Raw genomic sequence first — 22,426 nt, forward strand, 5'->3', positions numbered from 1 at the left:
AATACTTTAGAGGAAAAATTCTTATCTTGATGCAAAAAAAAATTTTTTTTAACTTAAAAGGCAGAGAAATTCAATTCATTCACCAAAATCATACCTCTTAATATCTGAAAACTATACTCAGGGCCAGTATCAGTGCTTCTAATTAAAGATCACAAATGTATTTTAAAAAAAAATTTTTCTTGTGGTTTATTAAGTTCCTGATAAACTGCCTATAAAACAATTTGAGGATTAAAGACATTAATGACCAATAAACACATTAGAAATTCCAATTCTCCCATTTATAGGCACAGCACAATTATTTGATATAAGCACACCTTCTCCACAACTCCATACAGGTGTCTGACAAACAAAGAAGGTAGTGGAGAGTATTAAAAATAGGGTGTTGTTAGTGATTAGCAGAGGTGAAGGCGCGGGTGGAGGGTGGAATGGGTAAAGAGGATCAACTATATGATGATGGATACAAACAATTTTTGGTGGTAAGCATGCTGTAGTGCATACATTATTAGACATACAATGTTGCACACATGAAACATAATGTTATAAACCAATGCTACCTCAAAATAAACAATTATATATATCGGAAGGAAGGAAGGAGAAGGAATAGGTTTTGCTTTTTGCAAAATTGATGGTTTACTTCTCTAGCATAAGTGACCATAAGAAGGAAGAAACTAACCTAGCCCAAAATTTAAGCAACCAAATAGTAAATTTAGAGGCAGAAAAAAAAAGAACTTTTATCTCTATTGGTTTAGTCAAGCTATCACATACACATATACATATACATACTGGAGTAAATGCAAATGGAGTGACAACAAAATATGTGGGTGCAAGTGCCTGCCCCACACTACCCCCACCACAAGAACAGGGTTGATTCAGAGAGTGAAGAAATCAAAACACAGTGGTAGAAAACAGGCTTTTCCTAGGCCCAGGAACACGTAATGGACTGGGAGAAGCAACTAGTGTAACCAGAGGGATAAACAAGTATAAAGAAACAAAGGGCCACCAGAAGGTCGCCATCAGCAATGAGAAACAGTTTCTGAGACCACTCGTTATGTCCAGCTTTCCCAGATGAGAGATGGGAGAAGAGGGGAACAGGCACAAATATTCTGGATACTAGAGGCATATACCACTAAGAGAAAGAGATTTTTTTTCATGAAATCCCCCATCACCCACATGAAATTCTCACAAGATGAGCTACCTGCTTTTGCTCTAATTCCATTCTGTGCATATTTCATACGGAGCAGCTACTAAGTGCCAGGCATTATATAAGCACTGGGAACATCATGATGGTGAACACAAGAGTCATTCTTCCCATGCCAAACTCCTGGTTAGGAGAACGTTCACTGGGATAACATACCAAAGTTATATTAGGAGAGACGGCTAAATAAGAGAGAGGTCTTGGTCTGTCCTATAAATGTTCAGTTTTGAAGAATATGATGATCAAAGCCACCTTACTAGATGAAGCCAGGAAGTAGCTAATCCAGGCTTGAACACAAGCTGTCAAAGATTGCCCTGCTCCTGGCCAAAAAAAAAAAAAGGTTATAGAAAAGGAAGGGAAGTCAAAGGAGAATGGGCTTCTGGGAACTCACTCAAGACAAAGTGAAAAATTATCTGCAGCCTCTTCTGATTCACTTTCTTTGTGATCAGTTACAATCAAGACCAAACTCTTCTGCTAAAGGACAGACTCATCAGTCCTGCCAGACACAGTGGGACAAGCATAGGGCCACATATGGAAACCCATAAATGAGTAATTGTAAATTTAGTTAAGGGTTATGAAGAAAAAACAGTGTAATGAGACAGCAGAGAAGCAGAACCTCCCTAGACAGGGAGGCCAAGGAAAGCTGAATGCTAATGGAGGAGTAGGAACTGAGCACTCAAAGGGCACAGTGAACAGTCTATGCAGGAAAAACAGCTTATGAGAGGGAAAGGAAAAACTGGATAAGTTCAAGTGCAACAGGAAACCAATGAATGGTTTTAAGTAGCCATATGATCCATTCTTTTAAAAGCTCTCTTGGCTGCTGTGCAGAAAAAATGAAAGGGAAGCCAGAGAATTGTAAGGTAAGTCACATCCTATCATCATTCTTCTGCTCAGTGATCACATCTCATTCAGAACAAAAGTCATAAACAAAATCTTTATAATGGCCAAGAAGGTCATCACCCTACTTCCTGCTACTCTCCTCCTTGAGCCACTCAGAATTCCCTCCTGCCTCTTGAAGACAGCAAGCACCCCTCTGCCTCAGGGCTTCTCCACCTACAGTTTGATCCTCACTTCCTTCAGGTCTCAGCTCACATGTCACCACACCAAAGAGGCCTTCTTTGGCTGATGGGTTTAAATAGCACCCACTCCTTTCATTCTTTGCTCATCTTTCCCTACCCTGCTGTATTTTTCTTCTTAGTACTTACCATATTTATGACATCTTATATATTTATCAGTTATTGTCTGTCTTACATCACTGGAATGTAAACTTCATCATAAGAGCAGAGGTTTTAACCTGTTCTTGTTCACTACCGTATATCCAGTAAGTGACCTGGTACACAGCAGACATATTTACTTGTTGCATTTAAGTGATTAGAAAAGACTTTCCATGTTACAAATTAATAAACTTGTACTTTCAATTTGGATACAAGTCTCCTGTTATCTAGACAGTGTGAATCTGATTGCCTATAGATATGCAGAAAAAAAAAGTCCAGTTTCTGGGCCCATGAAATTGAATACTAGCCCCCAGGCCCTGGAAAACTCACAACAGTATCATCCTGGGGGCCATAACCCAGAGGCTCTTCAAGAAGTATTTCCATTTAGATTTCATTATCAATTGTTTTCAATATGAACTTTGGGGTAAGGCAAATTATACTGGGCAAAAATTATTTGAAACAACTCAGAGAAGGAGTAATGGAGGAATGACGGTACTGACTCACACGTATATGAAGATATGTACATATTATATTTGAACAAAGACAAGTAGGTATGATGCTCTGAGATTAGCTTATTCTTCCAAATAACGGAACTACACTCTCCAGTCTGTCCATCTGGTTTCCCTATTCATCTCCCTGATTGTGAAGAAACAGACTGTATCATTTTTCTCTGCAAAATCCCTAACTCAGGCTGCTCTCCCAGGAAGGGTGACTGAAAAACACTACCCTGAAACTCTTGATGAATTAAGAGCAAGCAAAGCTCTGGATTATGTCAATGAAATGCAAACCTTAATCATATCTTTTAAATGTTTAAACCAGGTTTATCAGTCATATAGATCATCAACTCATGTAATCCTATACAGAATCTGTGAAAATATGGATCCTGGAAACTACAGTACTCATCCAACAAATTAATTCACAGTACTCACCCAATGAACTGATGTACATTTATTGTATAGCTAGGAATGGAAGGCAACAGCAAAACAATTTAAAATACAGATAAATCTAAATAACTACTGTAAATTTGGCTACATAATTGCAGGAAAACATTTTTAAAAAATCAATCTAAGAAGATGGGTATAGCTCAATGGTAGAGCGTGTGCTGGGTCCTGGGCTCAATTCCCAGTACCTCCATTAAAAAAAAAATCATTCTAAAAAGAAAATATGTAACATATAAAAATGACAAATAAATAAAACTATAGATAATATTTACAAAGAAAAAAGAGAATGGAGAAGTACAGATGTACTGAAATGCTTATCTAAAAATTACAAGGAAGTAAAGAAACAATCCCCTTTAAAATAGCACCCAAAGTAATAAAATATCTGGGAATAAATCTAACCAAGGAGGTGAAAGAATTATACACAGAAAACTATAAACCATTGATGAAGGAAATTAAAGAAGACTTTAAAAAATGGAAAGATATTCCATGCTCTTGGATTGGAAGAATCAATATTGTTAAAATGGTCACACTGCCCAAGGCAATCTACAGATTTAATGCAATCCCTATCCAATTACCCAGGACATATTTCACAGAACTAGAAAAAATCATAATAAAATTCATATGGAACCATCAAAGACCTAGAATTGCCAAAGCGTTACTGAAGAGAAAGAAAGAGGCTGGAGGAATAACTCTCCCAGACTTCAGACAATACTATAGAGCTACAGTCATCAAGACAGCATGGTATTGGTACCAAAACAGACATATAGACCAATGGAACAGAATAGAGAGCCCAGAAATGAACCCACAAACTTTTGGTCAACTCATCTTTGACAAAGGAGGCAAGAATATACATTGGAATAAAGACAGTCTCTTCAGCAAATGGTGATGGGAAAACTGGACAGCAGCATGTAAAACAATGAAGCTAGAACACTCCCTTACACCATATACAAAAATCAACTCAAAATGGATTAAAGACTTAAACATAAGACAAGATACAATAAACCTCCTAGAGGAAAACATAGGCAAAACATTATCTGACATACATTTCAAAAATTTTCTCCTAGAAGAAATAAAAGCAAGAATAAACAAATGGGACCTAATGAAACTTACAAGCTTCTGCACAGCAAAGGAAACCAGAAATAAAACAAGAAGAAAACCTATGGAATGGGAGAAAATTTTTGCAAGTGAAACCGACAAAGGCTTGATCTCCAGAATATATAAGCAGCTCATACGACTCAATAAGAAAAAAATAAACAACCCAATCCAAAAATGGGCAGAAGACCTAAACAAGCAATTCTCCAAGGAAGACATACAAATGATCAAAAAGCACATGAAAAAATGCTCAATATCACTAATTATCAGAGAAATGCAAATCAAAACTACAATGAGGTATCACCTCACACCAGTCAGAATGGCCGTCATTCAAAAATCCACAAATGACAAATGCTGGAGAGGCTGTGGAGAAAGGGGAACCCTCCTACACTGCTGGTGGGAATGCAGTTTGGTGCAGCCACTATGGAAAACAGTGTGGAGATTCCTCAAAAGACTAGGAATAGACTTACCATATGACCCAGGAATCCCACTCCTGGGCTTGTATCCAGAAGGAAATCTACTTCAGGATGACACCTGCACCCCAATGTTCATAGCAGCACTATTTACAATAGCCAAAACATGGAAACAGCCTAAATGTCCATCAACAGGTGACTGGATAAAGAAGATGTGGTATATTTATATAATGGAATACTACTCAGCCATAAAAACTGACAACATAATGCCATTTGCAGCAACATGGATGCTCCTGGAGAATGTCATTCTAAGTGAAGTAAGCCAGAAAGAGAAAGAAAAATACCACATGAGATCGCTCATATGTGGAATCTAAAAGACAAAAACAAAAACAAACAAACAAACAAAAACAAAGCATAAATAAAGGACAGAAATAGACTCACAGACAGAGAATACAGACTTGTGGTTACCAGGGGGGTGGAGGGTGGGAAGGGATAGACTGGGATTTCAAAATTGTAGAATAGACTACACTGTATAGCACAGGGAAATATACACAAAATGTTATGATAACTGACAGAGAAAAAAATGTGACAATGAGTGTGTATATGTCCATGAATAACTGAAAAATTGTGCTGAACACTGGAATTTGACACAACATTGTAAAATGATTATAAATCAATAAAAAATGTTAAAAAAATAAAAAATAATAATTACAAGGATACAAAAGATACTATTTAGCTCTGCCTCTGACAATTAGAGAAAATTTAAAGGGCTTTTTAAAATCTACATGGACCAATAATATATGAAAAGATGCTCAATACTGTTAACCACTAGGGAAATACAAATCAAAACTGCAATGAACTACCGATGTACCCCCTGGAGGATGGCTAGAATCAAAAAGACAGATAAAAACAGGTACTGATGAGAATGTGCAGAAATTAGGACTCTGATACATTGCTGGTGGAAACGTAAAATGAAATGGTGCAAACAGTTTGGAAAAGTTTAGCAGTTCATCAGAAGGGTAGGCATAGTTATAATTTAACCTAGTAATTCCACTCTTAGGTGTGTGTGTGCATATCTAAAAGAAATGTAAACATAGGTCCATGCAAAATCTAGTACACAAATGTTTATCACAGCATTATTCATAAAGGTCCAAAAGAGGATGCAACCCAAATGTCCATCAACTGCTAGAGGGAAAAATAAAATGCAGTATATACAAACTGAATATTATTTGTTTATGAAAAGGAACAAAGTGTTGATATATGTTACAACATGGATGAACCTGAAAATACTATGCCAAGTGGAAGAAACCAATCATAAAAGACTATATATTATATAATTCCACTTGTATAAAAGGTCCAGAATAGGCAAATCTATAGAAAAAGAAAGTAGATAGTCATTTCCTAGGCTTAAGGTGGGAGGAATGGAGAGTAACTGCCAATGGGTACTGGGTACAGGGTTTCTTTTCCAGGCAATGAAAAGATTCTGAAATTAGACAGTGGTGAGAGTTGTACAACTGTGAATATACAAAAATAACAAAAGTCATTGAATTGTATACTTTGTATGGGTGAACTATCTGATATGTGAGTTATATCTCAATAAAGCTGTTGAATTTTATAAAAGAATGAGGTGAGGGGCACAATGGGAGGTGTTTGGGGTACTTGTAATATCATACTTCTTGACCTACGAATTGACAAAAGTGTATTCACACTGTGATGATTTAAAGCTGAAAACTTACAAGACGTGCATGTTTTATATGTATATCATACATCCAATAAAGGTTCCAGCAAAGAATAACTAGATCTATTAAGTACTAACTTGAGAGATCCAAGATATAAAATGGAAACAAAGCAAGTTTCAAAACACTATATACAGTATGATCCATTTTTTATAAATTTACACATATACATGTATGTGTGTGCACAGTAAAACACACACACACAGACGAGTATACACACCAACCTGTTCTCAGTGATCTCTGAAGAATTCAAGTAAAGGGACTTTTATTTTCTCTTACACATATTTCTGTAATGTTTGAATTTTTTGCCATGTGCATTTTTGTAATCAGAAGATAATAAATGCATACATTAAAAAACTTTTAAGGCATACAAAAATAATAAAGGTAAGAAAAGAAATTCCTGAATCATTTTACAAAAATATAGAAATAATAAATCCAAGAATAAAAGACAATCTTTTTTTTAAATAATAGCAACCATCATTTGATTGCTTACTATGTCATAGGCATATACATTAGCTAACTTTCATTATACCTATTTTATAGATTTTACAGGTAATAGGACAAAAGAGAGATTTTAATCCAATCAGAACAGAATAAAATACAGTTTATTAAGAATAAGAAAGCTCATAAAATCATATTTTCAAAGAAAATTTTTAAACATAACACAATGAACTCACTCATACTTTTTTAAAGCCAGAAAATGATATAATTTTCTTAAAAAAAAAAAATTCACCAAAATTAACTACTTCCCCCACACACTCCCCAACTGAAAACTGAATGGAATAAGCCAAAAAACAAAACAGAAATGGTTACTGCCTCATCCTCCCAAAAAGACTATTTTTTCATGCTACCAAAATCCTGGTATCAAGGACGGCACAAGGAAGGAAAATTACAGGCCTTTTCTCCTACAATTTTGTAATTTGGGACATACCAAAGCCCTATATACTAACAAATCAATCTAGTACTGTAAGATTCATTACAAAAATTCAGGGATAATTCCGTACTAAAAATTGATTAATGTACCTCAGCACATAAATAGGTCAAAGAGACATAATCTCTAAGGGTAGATAACTGGGTTGGAAGACTTTTGACAAACATCCTTTCTAAGAAAAGCACTTTATAAATAAAAATACTGCTTCTTTAATTTGTGACGTTTCAGACCCACACAGCCAACCTCACAATGAAGCACACTTCAGTGAAGAAAAACAGTGATGCATACCTGAGGCAGCCTCATTTGACTATAGTCAAGTATATGACATTTTTCTGGATGTTGTAGTCTAGCCGATAAAACAAGAAAAAAATAACAGAGGAAAATATTGAAAAGGAGTCTAAATTAGCAACATTTGCCAATAATAAAGCTGTCCAACTGGAATACCCAGGAAAAATCTATAAAAAAATTATTAAAATAACTAAAAGAACTCAGCAAACAGGCAGGTTTTTAAATACATAAAAATCAGCAGTTTTTTCCTAACATCAGCAAAGCTCAAAAAGTATGATGAAAAACATCCCAGTGTCAAAAGCAAGAAAAATGTAAAATATTATGGAACTGACATCAGGTGAATTAAATTACAAAATTCTGCTAAGGTACATACTACAGCGCATAAAAAGAGCAAGTGGAAAGAAATCAAGTTAATAGATGAAAAGACTCAATAGTGTGAAAAGATTGATTATTTCCAACTTAATAAATATAATGCTTTTCCAATCTGTGTATCACTGGGATTTTTGTAATAATCCTGACAAAAACTTTTTAAAAAATATATCTGGAAATGGAAAAAAAGCATGTTATGAAAGCCAAGTCTGCTTCCAAAATAACTACAAGGAGCTGCCCTACCATGCATTTATCCATACAAAACTACAACAAGTGAAATGTGCAATACTGGTGCCAGAATTCTGAGACAGATCAATAGAACAGAGTGCAGAAACAGATCTAAGCATTAATGGAAATTCAGTATGATTTAAAATGTCATGTTAACTAAATAAGGAACTGGTTAAATTGAGGTAATCCATTATCAAATAAAATGGAATATTGCAGAATTTTTAAGAATGAGATGGAGTATACCAATGTAGAAAGATGGTCACAGTATAGTATGTTTAAAAAAAAAAAAATCCACCAACATAGAGAATAGGAAGTACAATGTGATCCCTTGTGATTGATTAATTAAAGAGCCAAGCGTGTATAGAAAATGTCTGGAAAGATACACATACCAAAATAGTACTGTCACTACCTCTGGGATTACAATAAAGAGAGGAACAAGAATGGAGAGTCCATCAGTCATTGTCCTCACAGTGAAGAGATGGGAAACTCAGAATAATCTGAAGGGGCTTTATTTAGGAAAGGAATAATTACAAAATTGGGAGGTGAGGCCTACAGAAACCACAGGGATGAACGGGAACCAGGACTAGCAATAGCAGAACAATTACTGCTCTGGCCCCCAAAAAAATCAGGACAAGAGAGCACCAGAATCCAGGTAAGATAACACATGCTACCCTGAGAGGAGAGGGGATAAACATGCTGACCTCACCCTCCTCCTTCCCTTCACTCTCCTCTTAAGGCTGAACCAAACAGAAGCCAGAAGACCTGCGAACTCTTTCTTTGGGGTAAATAGCCAGGAGAAAAAGGGGTCAAAGACAGGTCTGGAGAAGTAAGCGGAGGGTATCTGGCCCAGATTTCCCCTATCTTTTTATAAAATTAATTATATAAATAGAAGAACAGTATCTTCAGTAAAAGCTAAAACCTTACATAGAAAGCTAAAATCCCATCCTCCATAATCCTCAATCCTTCTCCAGAAGTAATCACCTTTATTATCATCATTTGATGGGGTTTGTCATTGACACACACTCACCACAATAAACTATATAGAATTGTGAAGTGTTATTTGCTTAACATGAACAGTATTAATTACTCTATTACTTCTTGTAACCTTTTTTTTTCTTCACCACTTTCAGTTCAGTTATAAAATAACACTCAAGAAACCAAGATGAATGGTTTGAGTCGCCTCTGGGTTATTTATATTCTATCTCAGTGGCTCTCAAAATATCCCCTCCCCCTCCAGCTGTATTAGCATCACCTAGGAATCTGTTTAAAAGCACACACACACACACACACACACACCCCGCCGTGAAGTGAATCAAAAGCTCAGGAGGTGGGGCCCAGTAATCTTCCTTTTAACCAGCCCTCCCCTATTATGCAGCCTCAAAGTTTGAGGGCCACTTCTCCATCACCTGTGCCCTAGCTAGAAATCTGCTTTTTAACTACATCCCAGGGTGACACAGAAGTAAACTGTGAAATGCCAGTCTAGCTCTGAGCTGTAAACCTAACCCCAATACATATTACCTGCACCTACCTGCCCACAGAGTATCTGTGACTGGCTTTGGGGATGGGAAGGGGGGAGGCCAGCAGAAAGAGCAATGGTTTTTATCCTCTCTGCACTTAAATCTATCACTCCTGTGGGAAAAACATCATCACTGCATGCCCTAGTTAGGCAGAGCATGTTAGCAGTGTCATCTTTGGTGCGTGACAGATAGCTCATAACTACCATTAAACTACTCTGGAAATGTATTGCTCTTAGGTGTCAATGTTATATCATAAGTTCTCATTTTTCTTTTAAAATAAGTGAACTCCAATTTTAACCCCAGGCATAATAAAATTATATAAGACTAGCTAACCTTTGTTTGTATCACTAATATTGTAACAGGAATCCATTTTAAAACAAACCACTGAGATACACCTTTTCCACTTTAACAAGGATACCTTTATCAACATCTACAAGTGTATCAACCCTCCACTTCCATGCTGCAGCCTCCACCTCTACATAGCTTATGGGGAAGGGAAAAGGTCCCCGGAATTTCATGTTTAACTCCCCACTGCCTCCCTCTAAGGCTCAGAAATCTTATTTTAAAACTTGCACCCTAAAGCCCTTACCTCAGCCTCTTCCTTTGCTCTTCTCCCGTGTTCCTCCACTGAGTTTCAGGTCTGTCCTGGGTCACAGGCAAACATGTTGACTTTCTCAGGAAATCTGCCAGGGTAACTACATTCACGTTTGTGCTTGAGAATCATACTGTCTCAACTGCTCATTGCAGCCTGACTCAGGCTAATACAAAGATCTGCTTTTTTAAGGCACTTCCAGTTTCACTTCTAGTTCCTACCAAGCTTATGCCCCGCCCCAGTGCAGCACAGCCCCCTCAATTCCAAGCTTTCCTGACTCAGGAACTAGCACGGTAAATTCTGTGGGGCCCAAACCCAATCTGACTTGCCTCTCCCTTCTTAAAGTAATCTCAGAATCAAAATTTCTAAAGCCCCTTTTCAATTTGCTATCTTTTCTTCTATAGAAAGAAAGTTTTAATCAAGACTTAAATTTGGGTCTTGGATTTTTAATTACATAGCATCAGGAAAAATAATATAACTATTCTATCAAATAATTTGATTTCAAAAGGAAACATGTTTACATCTCAAAAGTGCTATAAAAAGATTTTGGTATGGTAAAACTAGTTTGATTTCTACCCCCACATCACAGAATTATTTATGTTAAAACCACTTAAGTCAATTGAGGCAGCGTTCATTTTTTAAAAGATTTTATTCTACCAATAGTTAGACTCAAAATATATACAGAATTATCTAAACATTCTGCAGTCAAATTCTGACTTTAGTTTTGATTTCAACAGCGAAATAAATAACTTCATGAACTGCACACAAATTCACTTTAAGAAAGCAAATCTTTTGACCTGTTGCCTTTGTTGCGTTTTGGATTTATTGCCATTGTTGTTTTTAAGCACAAAATGGTAGCTTTTATTCAAAATTAAAGCTCAAAATTATCATGGAATAGTAATTCCTGTTATATATTTCAATAATACATGCACAGTTTTTAATAGAAACATTGGATAATTAGATCACAAAAGTTCATGATTCATATTCTTCATACATAGTAAAGACAGTAATAATAATGTCTTCAATTAGAGCCCCCAAAATACTGTAACTCTTAGACATGTTCTGAAGCTAAAGTTCTCAAAGAAATGCAAACCAGTAAATGGGTGGAAATTCCTGAGTTATCCGGATTTAATCAGCTTTCATCCTGCCTGAATGGAAAGACCATCTTCCTCCTATGAATTAACTCTCATTTTGCTTAGTAATTTGAAAGACGGAAAACTCATTTTTCCTTTACAGGTATCCATAAACAAAGCAGAAGAAAAAGATTGAGTTGGCAGTGCACAACTTAAAAAAAAAAAAGACCATGTTCCAAAAGTCTATTACTGTACCTGGTTTTGACCTTAGAATCCTATTTTCCCATTGAACATTTTCTAAATGGTTGGCCCACAAATGCCTATTAAGCCTGCAACATGGACAAAATATTAGAAATACTAAAAGTGCTTGAGAAAAATCTACTCAAACTCAGATTCCAACTTTAGGCCACCTAAAGACAGAGAATTTTTAACAAGCATTCCAACCAAGTTTGAAGTAGTTCTTTTGGGAACCTCTATGTTACATTATCTTCCTCAAATAATCTACTGGGTCAGACAACATCAACACAGCACAAGACTCTCAAAGTGATGCCTGAAATATCCATATTCTATGCTGCTAAATAAAGGGATATGTTTATGCTTTAGCTTGTGACAAATCATAGTTTATTATGGAAATTAAGAAGGCTAAAAAGAAGTCTAACATCCATTCCTGTGCTAATTTTGGGAAAAGGGATTTTCATACCCACAGAAACGTAGGATTCATAAGCTCCTCTGAGTGGGACCAAATTTTTCCAGGGGAAGTTCTGTTTGTATCTGCTTAAGTGCTCAAATAAGCACTCAGTTAAGACCAATGTTCAGAATCATAGAACATGGGAGATTTTCTAAGAAGCAATTTAAATATATCTGATCTGAAGTGAACCCACTCTGATGCAGGTACTCCTACTTCTTATTACATGAAGAAGTAATGAATGACTAAAAAGAAAATCAATTAAATAATCCTAACACAAAAATTCAGAACTTAAAAAAAAAAAGGTGTATTTCTCAGGAAGACAGAAGGTAAAATTGAACACTGAAATCTCTTTAGTTCAACCTTATGTTACCAAAACCAACTGCTATGTTTGCTTAGGCTATCTATAAAGTGAGATGCAGTAAAGCACGTTGGCTAAAAATACAGACTCTGGAATAAGACTACTTGGGTTCATATCCTAGATAACACTCTTAATAACTGCATCATCTCTAGTAAGTAACTTAACCTCTCTATGCTCCAGTTTCTTCATCTGCACAATAAGGGATAATAATAGCATCAATCTTAGAGGGCTGTAGTGAAAAGTAAATGAATTAATCCACTTAGAACAGAGCCTTGCACATAATCAGCGCACAATAAGTGACCATTATTATCTAGACATTAAAAAATAAGTAGGATTTGGAAAAACTGAAGGAAGACAGGCATTCCAAGCTCAAGTAACAGTCAACAGAGCAGAGGTGAAAGAAGTGATGCACATAAGGACAACAGGGCATTCTAATTCCCTGGAGAATATTCATGAAGAATAGTAGAGACTGGAATAATGAAGATTCAATTATGCTGGCCTTGAATGCCAGACCAAAAAATGTTTCTTTTACTTAGAAGGCAGCCACTTAAACTTTTGATCTGATTAGATCTGTGCTTCAGCAATGTTAATTATAAATGGTTATATAATATCACTACCATTAGTGCAATTTTGATGTTTTCTGCCCTCCTATTAGGGGTTAGCAGACCCCAAAATTCACTCATTCAGCTAACACTGCAGGAGTCTACTGCTAAACTGTTGCATATCTGAATCATATCTGAAACCTTCACTGTGTATGGTACATAGTAGGCATTCAAAATGTTTTATCATTACTTTTACTGGCCTCCAGAGAGCTGTGAAGTAAACAGAGGTTAATCTCGAAAAGAAATGATAAATGAAGCAAACAAAGTTGCCAAATAACAGTTCATAATTAAGCTAAAACGTATGTCACTGCTGATCAATACATTTGCCTAAAACAGTGTGGGGGAGGGGGACGGGAATCAACCTGACTTCATTAAAAGCAGATAAAATGGATCTTTGCATATTTTAAAATCTCCTAAAAACTTAGCTGTCAAATTGGTACAGTCTTTTCAAGGATTACTTGGGCAATATCTTTGTAATGGACTCCCCAGTATTATTGTTTTCCCCTGAATTTTAGAATTTTATTGCACTCACGTTTATGAGACAAAACAGTAGTAGAATAAGTGAAATCATAACACGTTAAAGAGATTTATGTGTTCTAATAACTTTTTAAATACTTAATGATTCTTACCAGTGTGCTCTTGTTTTATTTTATTTTTGTTGAACTATAGTCAATTACAATGTATCAATTTCTGATGCACAGCACAATGTCCCAGTCATGTATATGCATACATATATTCATTTTCATATTGCTTTCATTAAAGGCTATTATAAGGTATTGAACACAGTTCCCTGTGCTATACAGAAGAAACTTTTTAAAATCTATTTTTATATACAGTGGCTAACATCTGTAAATCTCAAACTCCGAAATTTATCCCTTCCCACCCCCTTTCCCCATATTCTTATGTGAAGATAAATTTAAGGTAGATTTCCTCAAGATATCTGCACTCCGATGTTCACTGCAGCATTACTCACAAGAGCTAAGCTAAAGAACCTCAGTGTCTGATGAATGAATGGATGAAGACGTCATCGTATATTCACACAGTGTGATACTATTCAACCATAAGAAGGAAATCCTGCCGTTTGTGACAACATGGATGAAACTGGAGAACATAATGTTAAGTGAAATAAGCCAAATAGAGAAAGACAAATACTGTGTATATCTCATTTATACGCAGACTCGAAAAAGAAAAAATTCTTTTAATTTAAAAAGTCAAACTCATAGAAACAGACTAGAACGGTGGTTACCAGGGTCTGGGGAGTGGAGGAAATGAGATGTTGGTCAAAGGGCACAAGCTTTCAGTTATAAGATAAATAAGTTCTGAGGCTCTCATGTACAGCACGGTGACTATAGCTAATAATATTGTACTTGCTGTTTCTCAAAATTTGCTGAGAATAGATCTTAAGCATTCTCATAAAAAAAAGTAACTGTGAGGTGATGCATGTATTAATTAACCTGATAGTGGTCTTCATTTCACTAGGTATACAAATATCAAACCATCACATTGCACAGTTTATAAATATACACAATTTTACTCGTCAATAAAAAAGGTTGATTTCAAACAGGAAAAAAAAATCATGCTAGACAACAAAAATAAAGGTACAACTCCTGACCTGACTCCAACAAGTAGAGGAAGGGTCAGCTCACAGTAGCTGTAGGTTTCTGTGGCGTATATACTATCTACCTGGCTGCTTCATCAACCACAGATATCAGTGCTAAATGCAACAAAAAGGACTCCTTTCCCCTCACCTTGAGTGAGGACAATTGGAGTCCACTATCCTAAAGTCTAAAGATAACCTTTGCAGTCAATTGCTTGGTGCATTTCTGAAAAGAAAAGAAAGAAGGGAAGGGGAGGGGAGGGGAGGGGAGGGGAGAGGTGGGGGGAGAAGAGGAGAGGAAAAAATTTTGTTTGAGACACTAGTAGGAGTACTATACTAATAGTTAACATAGTTAAAAAAAAAAGTGTTCACTCGAAGATTGATTGCCAACAGAGCTTAGAAGCACATCATGACAGGATGGTTGATATAAATTTATTAAGCACATATTTTCAGGTAAATTGATTTTTTCCTAGTGGTGGCAGGGGAAAATCAGCTTCCCAAAATGTCAGTCAGTGCTAACTTTTAGAAACATAAAACAAAAAAAAAACAAACAAAAAAGAAACAGATTAGTAAGAACACCTCCTAGATAGTAAGCAAATTATGTATTTGGCTTTCTTGGGCAATCATTCTGGCTAAACAAAGTAGGCCTGGATTTCTACATACCTTCTTCTAAAGTACTTTGCAGTTACAATTTTAGACTAGAAAAAAAAAGTTTCAGCTGTCTTGTGCTTTTTAAAGCTTCACGTATCTTGCAAGTATTAGAATTTAAAACCCTGAAATGTATTCACTTAAACACGTTCCAGTCAGCATTACCAACAACACTCCATTATCCATTTTGGTACTGTCTCCAGATGATTTCTAATCCCTGCCTGACTTCTCCCTACCAACAAGTACTTGGATACCATCTTTACCCTGCCTTCCCCCATTACTTGGTTGTGCTTAGGGAATTATAATTACAGTGATCCCGCCTTTAGAACATCCTCAGAGCACAAAGCCTCTTTGTATGATTGGGGGTGAGGGGGGCGCCTTCCAGGCTCCACAGCAAAGGGTGGGTGGTGGCAACACAGACAGCAACGAAGGAAGAGAAGATGGGGCCACGCTGGTGGCCCTCGGGTCTGGCTCAATATTGTTCAAGGGGTTTTACTTGTGGGAGCCCAGGCCAAAGGTTCAGCAGAGCCTCTGCACCCCTCCCACAAGGAGAGGAAGGGACAGGGCCTGTCCTGACAGATGGGCAGATCACCACCAAGCCCAGAAGGCCAGGGAGCAAAAGGAAGAATTAAAATAGGCAGAAGAGAAAGCAGTAGCTGAAGCATCATCCTCTATACTGCGCTCAGTACTGCAGGTAATGAAGTCTTGGACAGTGAAGCTATCACCCCAATGAATCAGCGTTAGTACTGATATTACCAGCAATAGGTGCTCACTCAAATACGTATTGAGACATCAACAAAAATCTGCACAGGAAGACAAATCTATTAAAATTTTTTTAAAAATAGGATAGCGTAAAAGCCAACTGAAAAGCACATTTTGTTTGTTTGTTTATGTGGGGGGAGGTAATTAGGTCTATTTATTTATTCCTAGAGGAGGTACTGTGGATTGAACCCAGGACCTCATGCATGCTAAGCGTGTGCTCTACCACTGGAGCTATACCCTCCCACCAAAAATACTTTTTGTTAATTATGAGAGTCCCACCTCCTAGTTGCAAAAGTGATTATGAAATGAATGCTTGTTTTACCATACCCTGCTACTTCAGTCTTATCTCCAAAACTGCTCACTTTCCAGCTCTGTGACAGTGAAACAAGTTTCAACTGAAGATCAGTGAGCAGCAACTACAAACACTGAAATCAAAGGTGCTGAAGCAGAACACAGACAGGTAACTCTCAACTCAAGGAACATCCTGGAAGCCCTACAAAATGTCCTAGGACTTAATTGCTTGCTGCTCTCTCTTCCACTTAGGTATTTCTTCTCTTACCACTACTTCCCTTCTTTCATCAAGGTCAGAAGGTTATATCAAAACTCACAATCTCTCCACAAATCTCTCTCACAAAAGCGGACAATGCAGTGACAGCTCTCCGTATCACGGCTGGAGGAAGCTACTGATAAACCCTAGTATAATCCCATCAATCTCCTCCACTTGCCCAACAACACTCTGGTTAACTGTTCGTTCTAAGCAGTCTGTAGAATAGCACTAATATCCATTTAAACAGAACAGGAAAAAAAAAAAAACACTATGAAACTGCTTTGGGTAAGGCCTATAGGTAAGAACTATTTATTCTCCTTGTGTAGGCACAACCATTTTCATTAAACATTCTCAGCTTTTGTTTACGTATGTTTTCTTCAAAAAAAAACTCCTTCAAGACAGTAGCAAAAACACAATGGAACTCTCTACCCATCACCCTCAATCATGTTTAAAAATAATAATAAAAAAAATCCAACAGAAACCACTTCAAATTGTATCTCTCCCTTGAGCCCGCAGAACAGCACTCTTCCATGACAACTGTTCTGTAAAACACACTGCCATTATTTGCAAAAGCAGTAGGAAGTCCAGCCTTGTCCTTGGTTCAGCACTCCCCCTTCCTCTCTCCAAGAAAAAAAATGAAACAGCAGGAAGCATAAACAACCACTTAATGGAAAATACAAATGGGTAAATATTTTCAAAATTGGCTAAAAAGCCTCAGGTCTTAAGAAATTCAGGAATGCTGATGTAGGGGGAAATAGGGAGAGAAAAATAATATCGTATTCCCCCTCAAAGTGAGCACTGTACAAATGCAAGAGCAAATGTGGTGCACAGCTACTTTCTCTCCTTCACTTGCCAGATGCTCATCTTTTTAATGATTTCTCTCTTCTTTTCAGAAATAACGGTATTTTTTCAAACTGTTTAGTCTGTATATACTTCTCTAGCTCGATAACAAATTTTACAATTTTGAGCTGAACTCTTCGGTTCAACCGAGCATGGTGATGAAAAGCCAGGGGTAGGTCCCTTCCCATGAAAAGTTCACGTGGAGATAACTCTTTGGGAGCCCCAGGTCCAGCACAAACCATCTCTCTTGGCAGAGCCTATGGTGAGTATGGTCAGGTTACAGCAGGACCAACAGTTCCAAAGTCGCAGGGCCGTGCTATTTCATAGAGCACCTTTGTGAGGATGAAAAAGGGGTGCCCCTTCTAAGGGGACACATTTTCTTTCACACAAGGTGTTCATCTTGGTAACTGGGGCACAAAATGGATTTCCACTCCCACTTGCTAACCAAAACAAGTGCCCTTGTGCTGGATGCAAGCTATATAGCAGCCCTGCAATAATGTACCTGGGGCAACACTACACCTCCAAGTAGGTTTCCAAAAGAACCTCACCAAAGACAAACAGGCATTTCACAAATTTCATTATCAGAAATCCTCACATTTGTTAATATAAATTCATTCAATTAGGACAAGAGCAAAAAAGGTCTAGCAGAGAAGGAAAACTAGCAAATTTGGGAGAAGAAAACTCTTCCACCTAGAAGGATAATCAGTAGTTTCTAAAGCCCCTAATCTTTGACTACAGGTTCAAATAGCTGAACTTCAAATACATGTTCTAAGCTAAAACACTAAAACAATCACTAACATCTGCAGAGAAAGGTATGATCACATGCATTTACTTCTGGGGGTTTACTTTCTCCAATTTGCTAGTTTTCCTTCTCAGTCAGACATTTCTTTGCTTCTGTTCTAACTATTAAAACCATATATACTGACAAGTGGTTAAGGTTTATAAAACCTGATAAACAACCCTCTTCGATGGTGGGCCCCTTAGCTACCTGCATGAAAATAAGAGGAATAGACAAACTGGATTATGAAGGGCTTAACATTCAATGGCTTCCAACTCTACCATTCTTTTACGCCCTACAAAAAAGCTAAATATCACATGGGTCCAAATTAGTCCCAGTCATGCAGGAGGGACAACAGAAGGCAGCCTGGGGGCTAGGCTGGGCAAAGGAACACAGCCCAGAGTCATAAGAAACCTAAGGCAGTAGTTCTCAGTTAGTGTGCATCATAATCTACTGGGGAACTTGCTCAGAATCAGATTTCTGGGTCCCTCCCTGTATCTGATAGATCAGAATGTCCTGGAGCACTTATATTTTGACAAAGCTTAAACTGCTGACCTGGGTCCACTAGAAGTTTAGAAAGACTGGGAAATCCTCCACGCCTATCAGCTGTTCCAAAATAAAAGTCATCCATCACAAAACTAGGCTTTGCAGGTCAGAAAGGGGTGAGAAAAGGATCACCAGCCTGCATGCTTAACAGGCTGTGCTAGGCTGGAGCCTGTAGCTAGTTTCATTATTATGGGACTAAAAACCCTGGGCTTTGTAAACAAGAAATTTTTTTACATGTGAGAAATATTTCAAACATCTGAAAAATATTTAAAATAATATAATGAATATCTCTGTACCCCACATCCAAAAGAAGCAAATCTTCATTTGCAATTATCTGATTCAGTTTTTTTTTTAATAATAGAATACTAGATGTAATTAAAGCCCTTTGTGTACCCCTGACCAATCCCATTCCTCACCTGCTCTTGGCAGAGATAACCACTACTCTGAATCCGGTGTTAGTTGTTACCATGCATGTTTTTATACTATTACTATGTATGTACACAGATACAGACAATATTATTTTGCACCTTTTATGATTTTATGCAAGTAGAAACATTCTCTTCTGTTACTTTCTCCCCTACTCCATATTATATTTGTAAGATTCCATTTTAATGCATGTGGCTATAGTTTATTTTTCACAATGCTGTAATATTCCATTGTGTGGAACTGTCTAACAATTTATGTATTCCCCTGTTGGTGGACATTTAAGCAGCAATGAATATTCTTGAACTTTTGTACTTATTTTCTTAGACAGCAATGAATATTCTTGAACTTTTGTACTTATTTTCTTAGACAAGTGTGCAAAGATTTCTTAGAGTATATAGCCAGAAATGGACATTTTAGGTACATAGGTTTAGTTTGCCCTCCTTCAACTAGACATCACTATACTACTCTCCAAAGTGGTGGCATCCATTTACATTCCCACTAGCAGTATACAAAAGGTGATTTCCCCAAAACCTTACTAACACTTGGTTATCACAACATTAAATTTTTGCCAATCTGGTGAGTGTGAAATGGCATCTCATTGATGTTTTGGTTTGCATTTCCTTGATTTTAAGTCTTTGACAGGTAAGTTCTCATGCTTTTATATATATAGAGAGAGAGAGATATATATCTCTCAAATATATGTTTCTCAGTTTTTTAATAAAATTTAATCCATCTTGTCTGAATCAAGGCACTTCCTCCCAAAGAACCCTGCCAACAGCCGCCACAGCTGGAAAGCTGAGGTATGGGAGGGCAACAAGCAAACAGCTGGCTTAAACATGGAACCATCTAGGACAAAGGGCCCTAATTAATGCATTTGCTAATTAGTCTTTCCCTTCCCTCTTTTGTCAAGCCTTACTTCCAAGACAATACTACGAACCCACAGCCTTAGAATGGAAGAGAGAATGGGGGTGGGGAGTACCGAGCAAAAACATTTATCTTCAAAGTGCTTACAACTGTCTCTACTCAAAGAATATGAAGTGATTGCAGACCAATACCTTTTACTCAACCTTGTAAGATACCATCTACCTCTAACAGACTCCTTTCAAATTCATTACCTTTGGCTCCCTCATTGGAACAGCCCAATTTTTTTCCCTACACTAGACACTGTCCCCCTCCCTTCAGCAACCCTTTCGTCTTCCTTCCCCCAAAATGACTAAATATCCTCTCCTTTCCCCTAATTCTACAGCTTGTTTTCTAGCTCCACAGGGCCCTCTTCATTGCCTAAAACTCTGCTCTCTCTCTCTCTCTGGCCTCTAGAACCGCAAGTCCCTTTCCAAGATGCATCCACAGTGAAAACAACCCACCCAATCACCCACCCAAAAGAAAAAAGGGAACACCATGCGGTACATGGCCCTATTACACGCCAAGCAGGCGGGTCCCAATCCTCTTACTTCCTTCCCCCTTCACGTCTGGGATAGCTGTTCTTTCTCTGGAGGGTCCTCAAGTGTGACAGGTCCAGACTACCTGGGAAAACCTCCTTCGGTCTTCTGTGGCAGAAATGCCTCTACTAGAGCCACTTGTTTGGGGCGTGAACGAAACTCGGGCCATTTCGTGAAAAAGACACCTTACGGGTGCGTCTCCACAAAAGCAGACAGGCCTCCTTTACACTAATTCCAGCTGGATTGGTTTAGTCTGTGCAGTGGTGAGGAAGGTGGCCTGGCAGAGATGAAATGGTCCCCGCGATGAGAAGTTTCCAAAGCTCTGACCCACTCACTCAAGAAAGCCCTCTTCCTAGAGAGTACAACCTCACAGGAGTCTCTCCCCCTGCAGTTCCCCAAATCGGCTCCCAAGGACACCACTGCGCCCCCAAAGCAGCCCCCGCTCCTCGGTCCCAGCCTGCAGGAGATTCTTTCTCCTAAGCCAGCCCAAAACGCGCAGGGTGGGCGTGCCTGGTACCGGGGCCTAGCGCCCGCTTCTCCGCGATCAATCTCCCTCGGTTCTCCCGGGCTGGGGGCGCTTCCTCCTCCCAGACTCCCCTGCTCGGGGCTCGGGCCGGCCCAGAGTGACCCTGGGTCCCAGGCAGGCTACGACTCTCGCCGGCTATGTGACCTTGGGCAAGTCACTTCCCCCCATAAGCCTCCGCCCAGCGGAGACCTAGAGAGGTCCTGCCCTGCCCACCCTAGGGGAGGGGGTTACCCACCCGGTGGGAAAACGCTTTGTGAGCCGCTCGGCGCGGCGGGGACGCAGAGCTCACAGGGGCTCCGGGGCCGGACAAAGCTGACCCGGACAACGCTCCACCCCCTCCGTGGGGCCGGGCGGCAGGACCACACGCCTCCGGGCCCCCCCACCCCGGGACCAACCCACGCCCCTCCCCGCCTGGCCCGCTCCCTGGACCCCGTACCTGCTCCCGGCGTTCGGCTGCAGGCGCCGCCACCCTGGGCGCCCGCTCGGAGAGGCCCGTGGCCCTGAGGGCTGAGGCGACCGGCGGCAGCGGGCTCGGGCCGGGGCGGCGGCGGTGGGGGGCGCGGGCGGCGCGGGGGCCCGAGCTCGGCGGGGCCCGGCCTGGGAGACGACGACTGAGGCTGGAAGTGCGCGGCGGCCGCAGCTGCTGAAGCGGCGGCGGCGGCGACCGCGGCGGCGGCGCTTCCGCTCATGGCGGGGCCGCGGGCAGCGGCTCCGGCTGCGACTCGACTCCGGCGCGGCGGGGGCTGGCTGGGCCCCGGCCGGCAGCGGCAGTGGCGGTGGCGGCGACGGAGGCGGCTCCCGGAGGGGAAGGAGGCGGAGCCGGGAAGCGGCGGCGGAGGGGGCGGGGACGCCGAGAGGGCGGGGACGCCGAGCCGCCGCCGCCAATGGGCGGCGGGTTCCTCGGCCAGCCGTGGTTCCCGGGCTGGGCGGGCGGCGCGGTGGGGCATCCTCTGCTGCTGCCGCTCGCACAGGCGTGGAGGCTGAGGGCCGTCCGCCGGGAAAGCCCAGCTCTGGGGGCTGCTCCGCCCCCGGCCCGCCCCTGGGGCTCCGCCCCGGGCCTCCGGGGCGAGGCCTCGTGCG

General features: G+C 39.6%; 1 protein-coding gene across 4 annotated transcripts in view; it reads right to left on the reverse strand.

Annotated features, from left to right (window-relative positions):
• Positions 1-22,097, reverse strand: part of RNF38 (ring finger protein 38) — a 113,037-nt gene extending 90,940 nt beyond the window's left edge. For 3 of the 4 annotated variants that reach the window (XM_074361837.1, XM_074361836.1, XM_074361835.1), the window contains exon 1: positions 21,783-22,095. In XM_074361837.1, the coding sequence (XP_074217938.1) occupies positions 21,783-22,035 (253 nt within the window). In that variant the 5' untranslated portion in view covers positions 22,036-22,095. Of the gene's footprint in view, positions 1-21,782 lie in introns of all 4 variants that reach the window. The other variant, XM_074361838.1, reaches the window with a different exon arrangement.
• Positions 22,098-22,426: the final 329 nt, after the last annotated feature.

Source organism: Camelus bactrianus, chromosome 4, assembly GCF_048773025.1.
Source record: "Camelus bactrianus isolate YW-2024 breed Bactrian camel chromosome 4, ASM4877302v1, whole genome shotgun sequence".
Taxonomy (NCBI): domain Eukaryota; kingdom Metazoa; phylum Chordata; class Mammalia; order Artiodactyla; family Camelidae; genus Camelus; species Camelus bactrianus.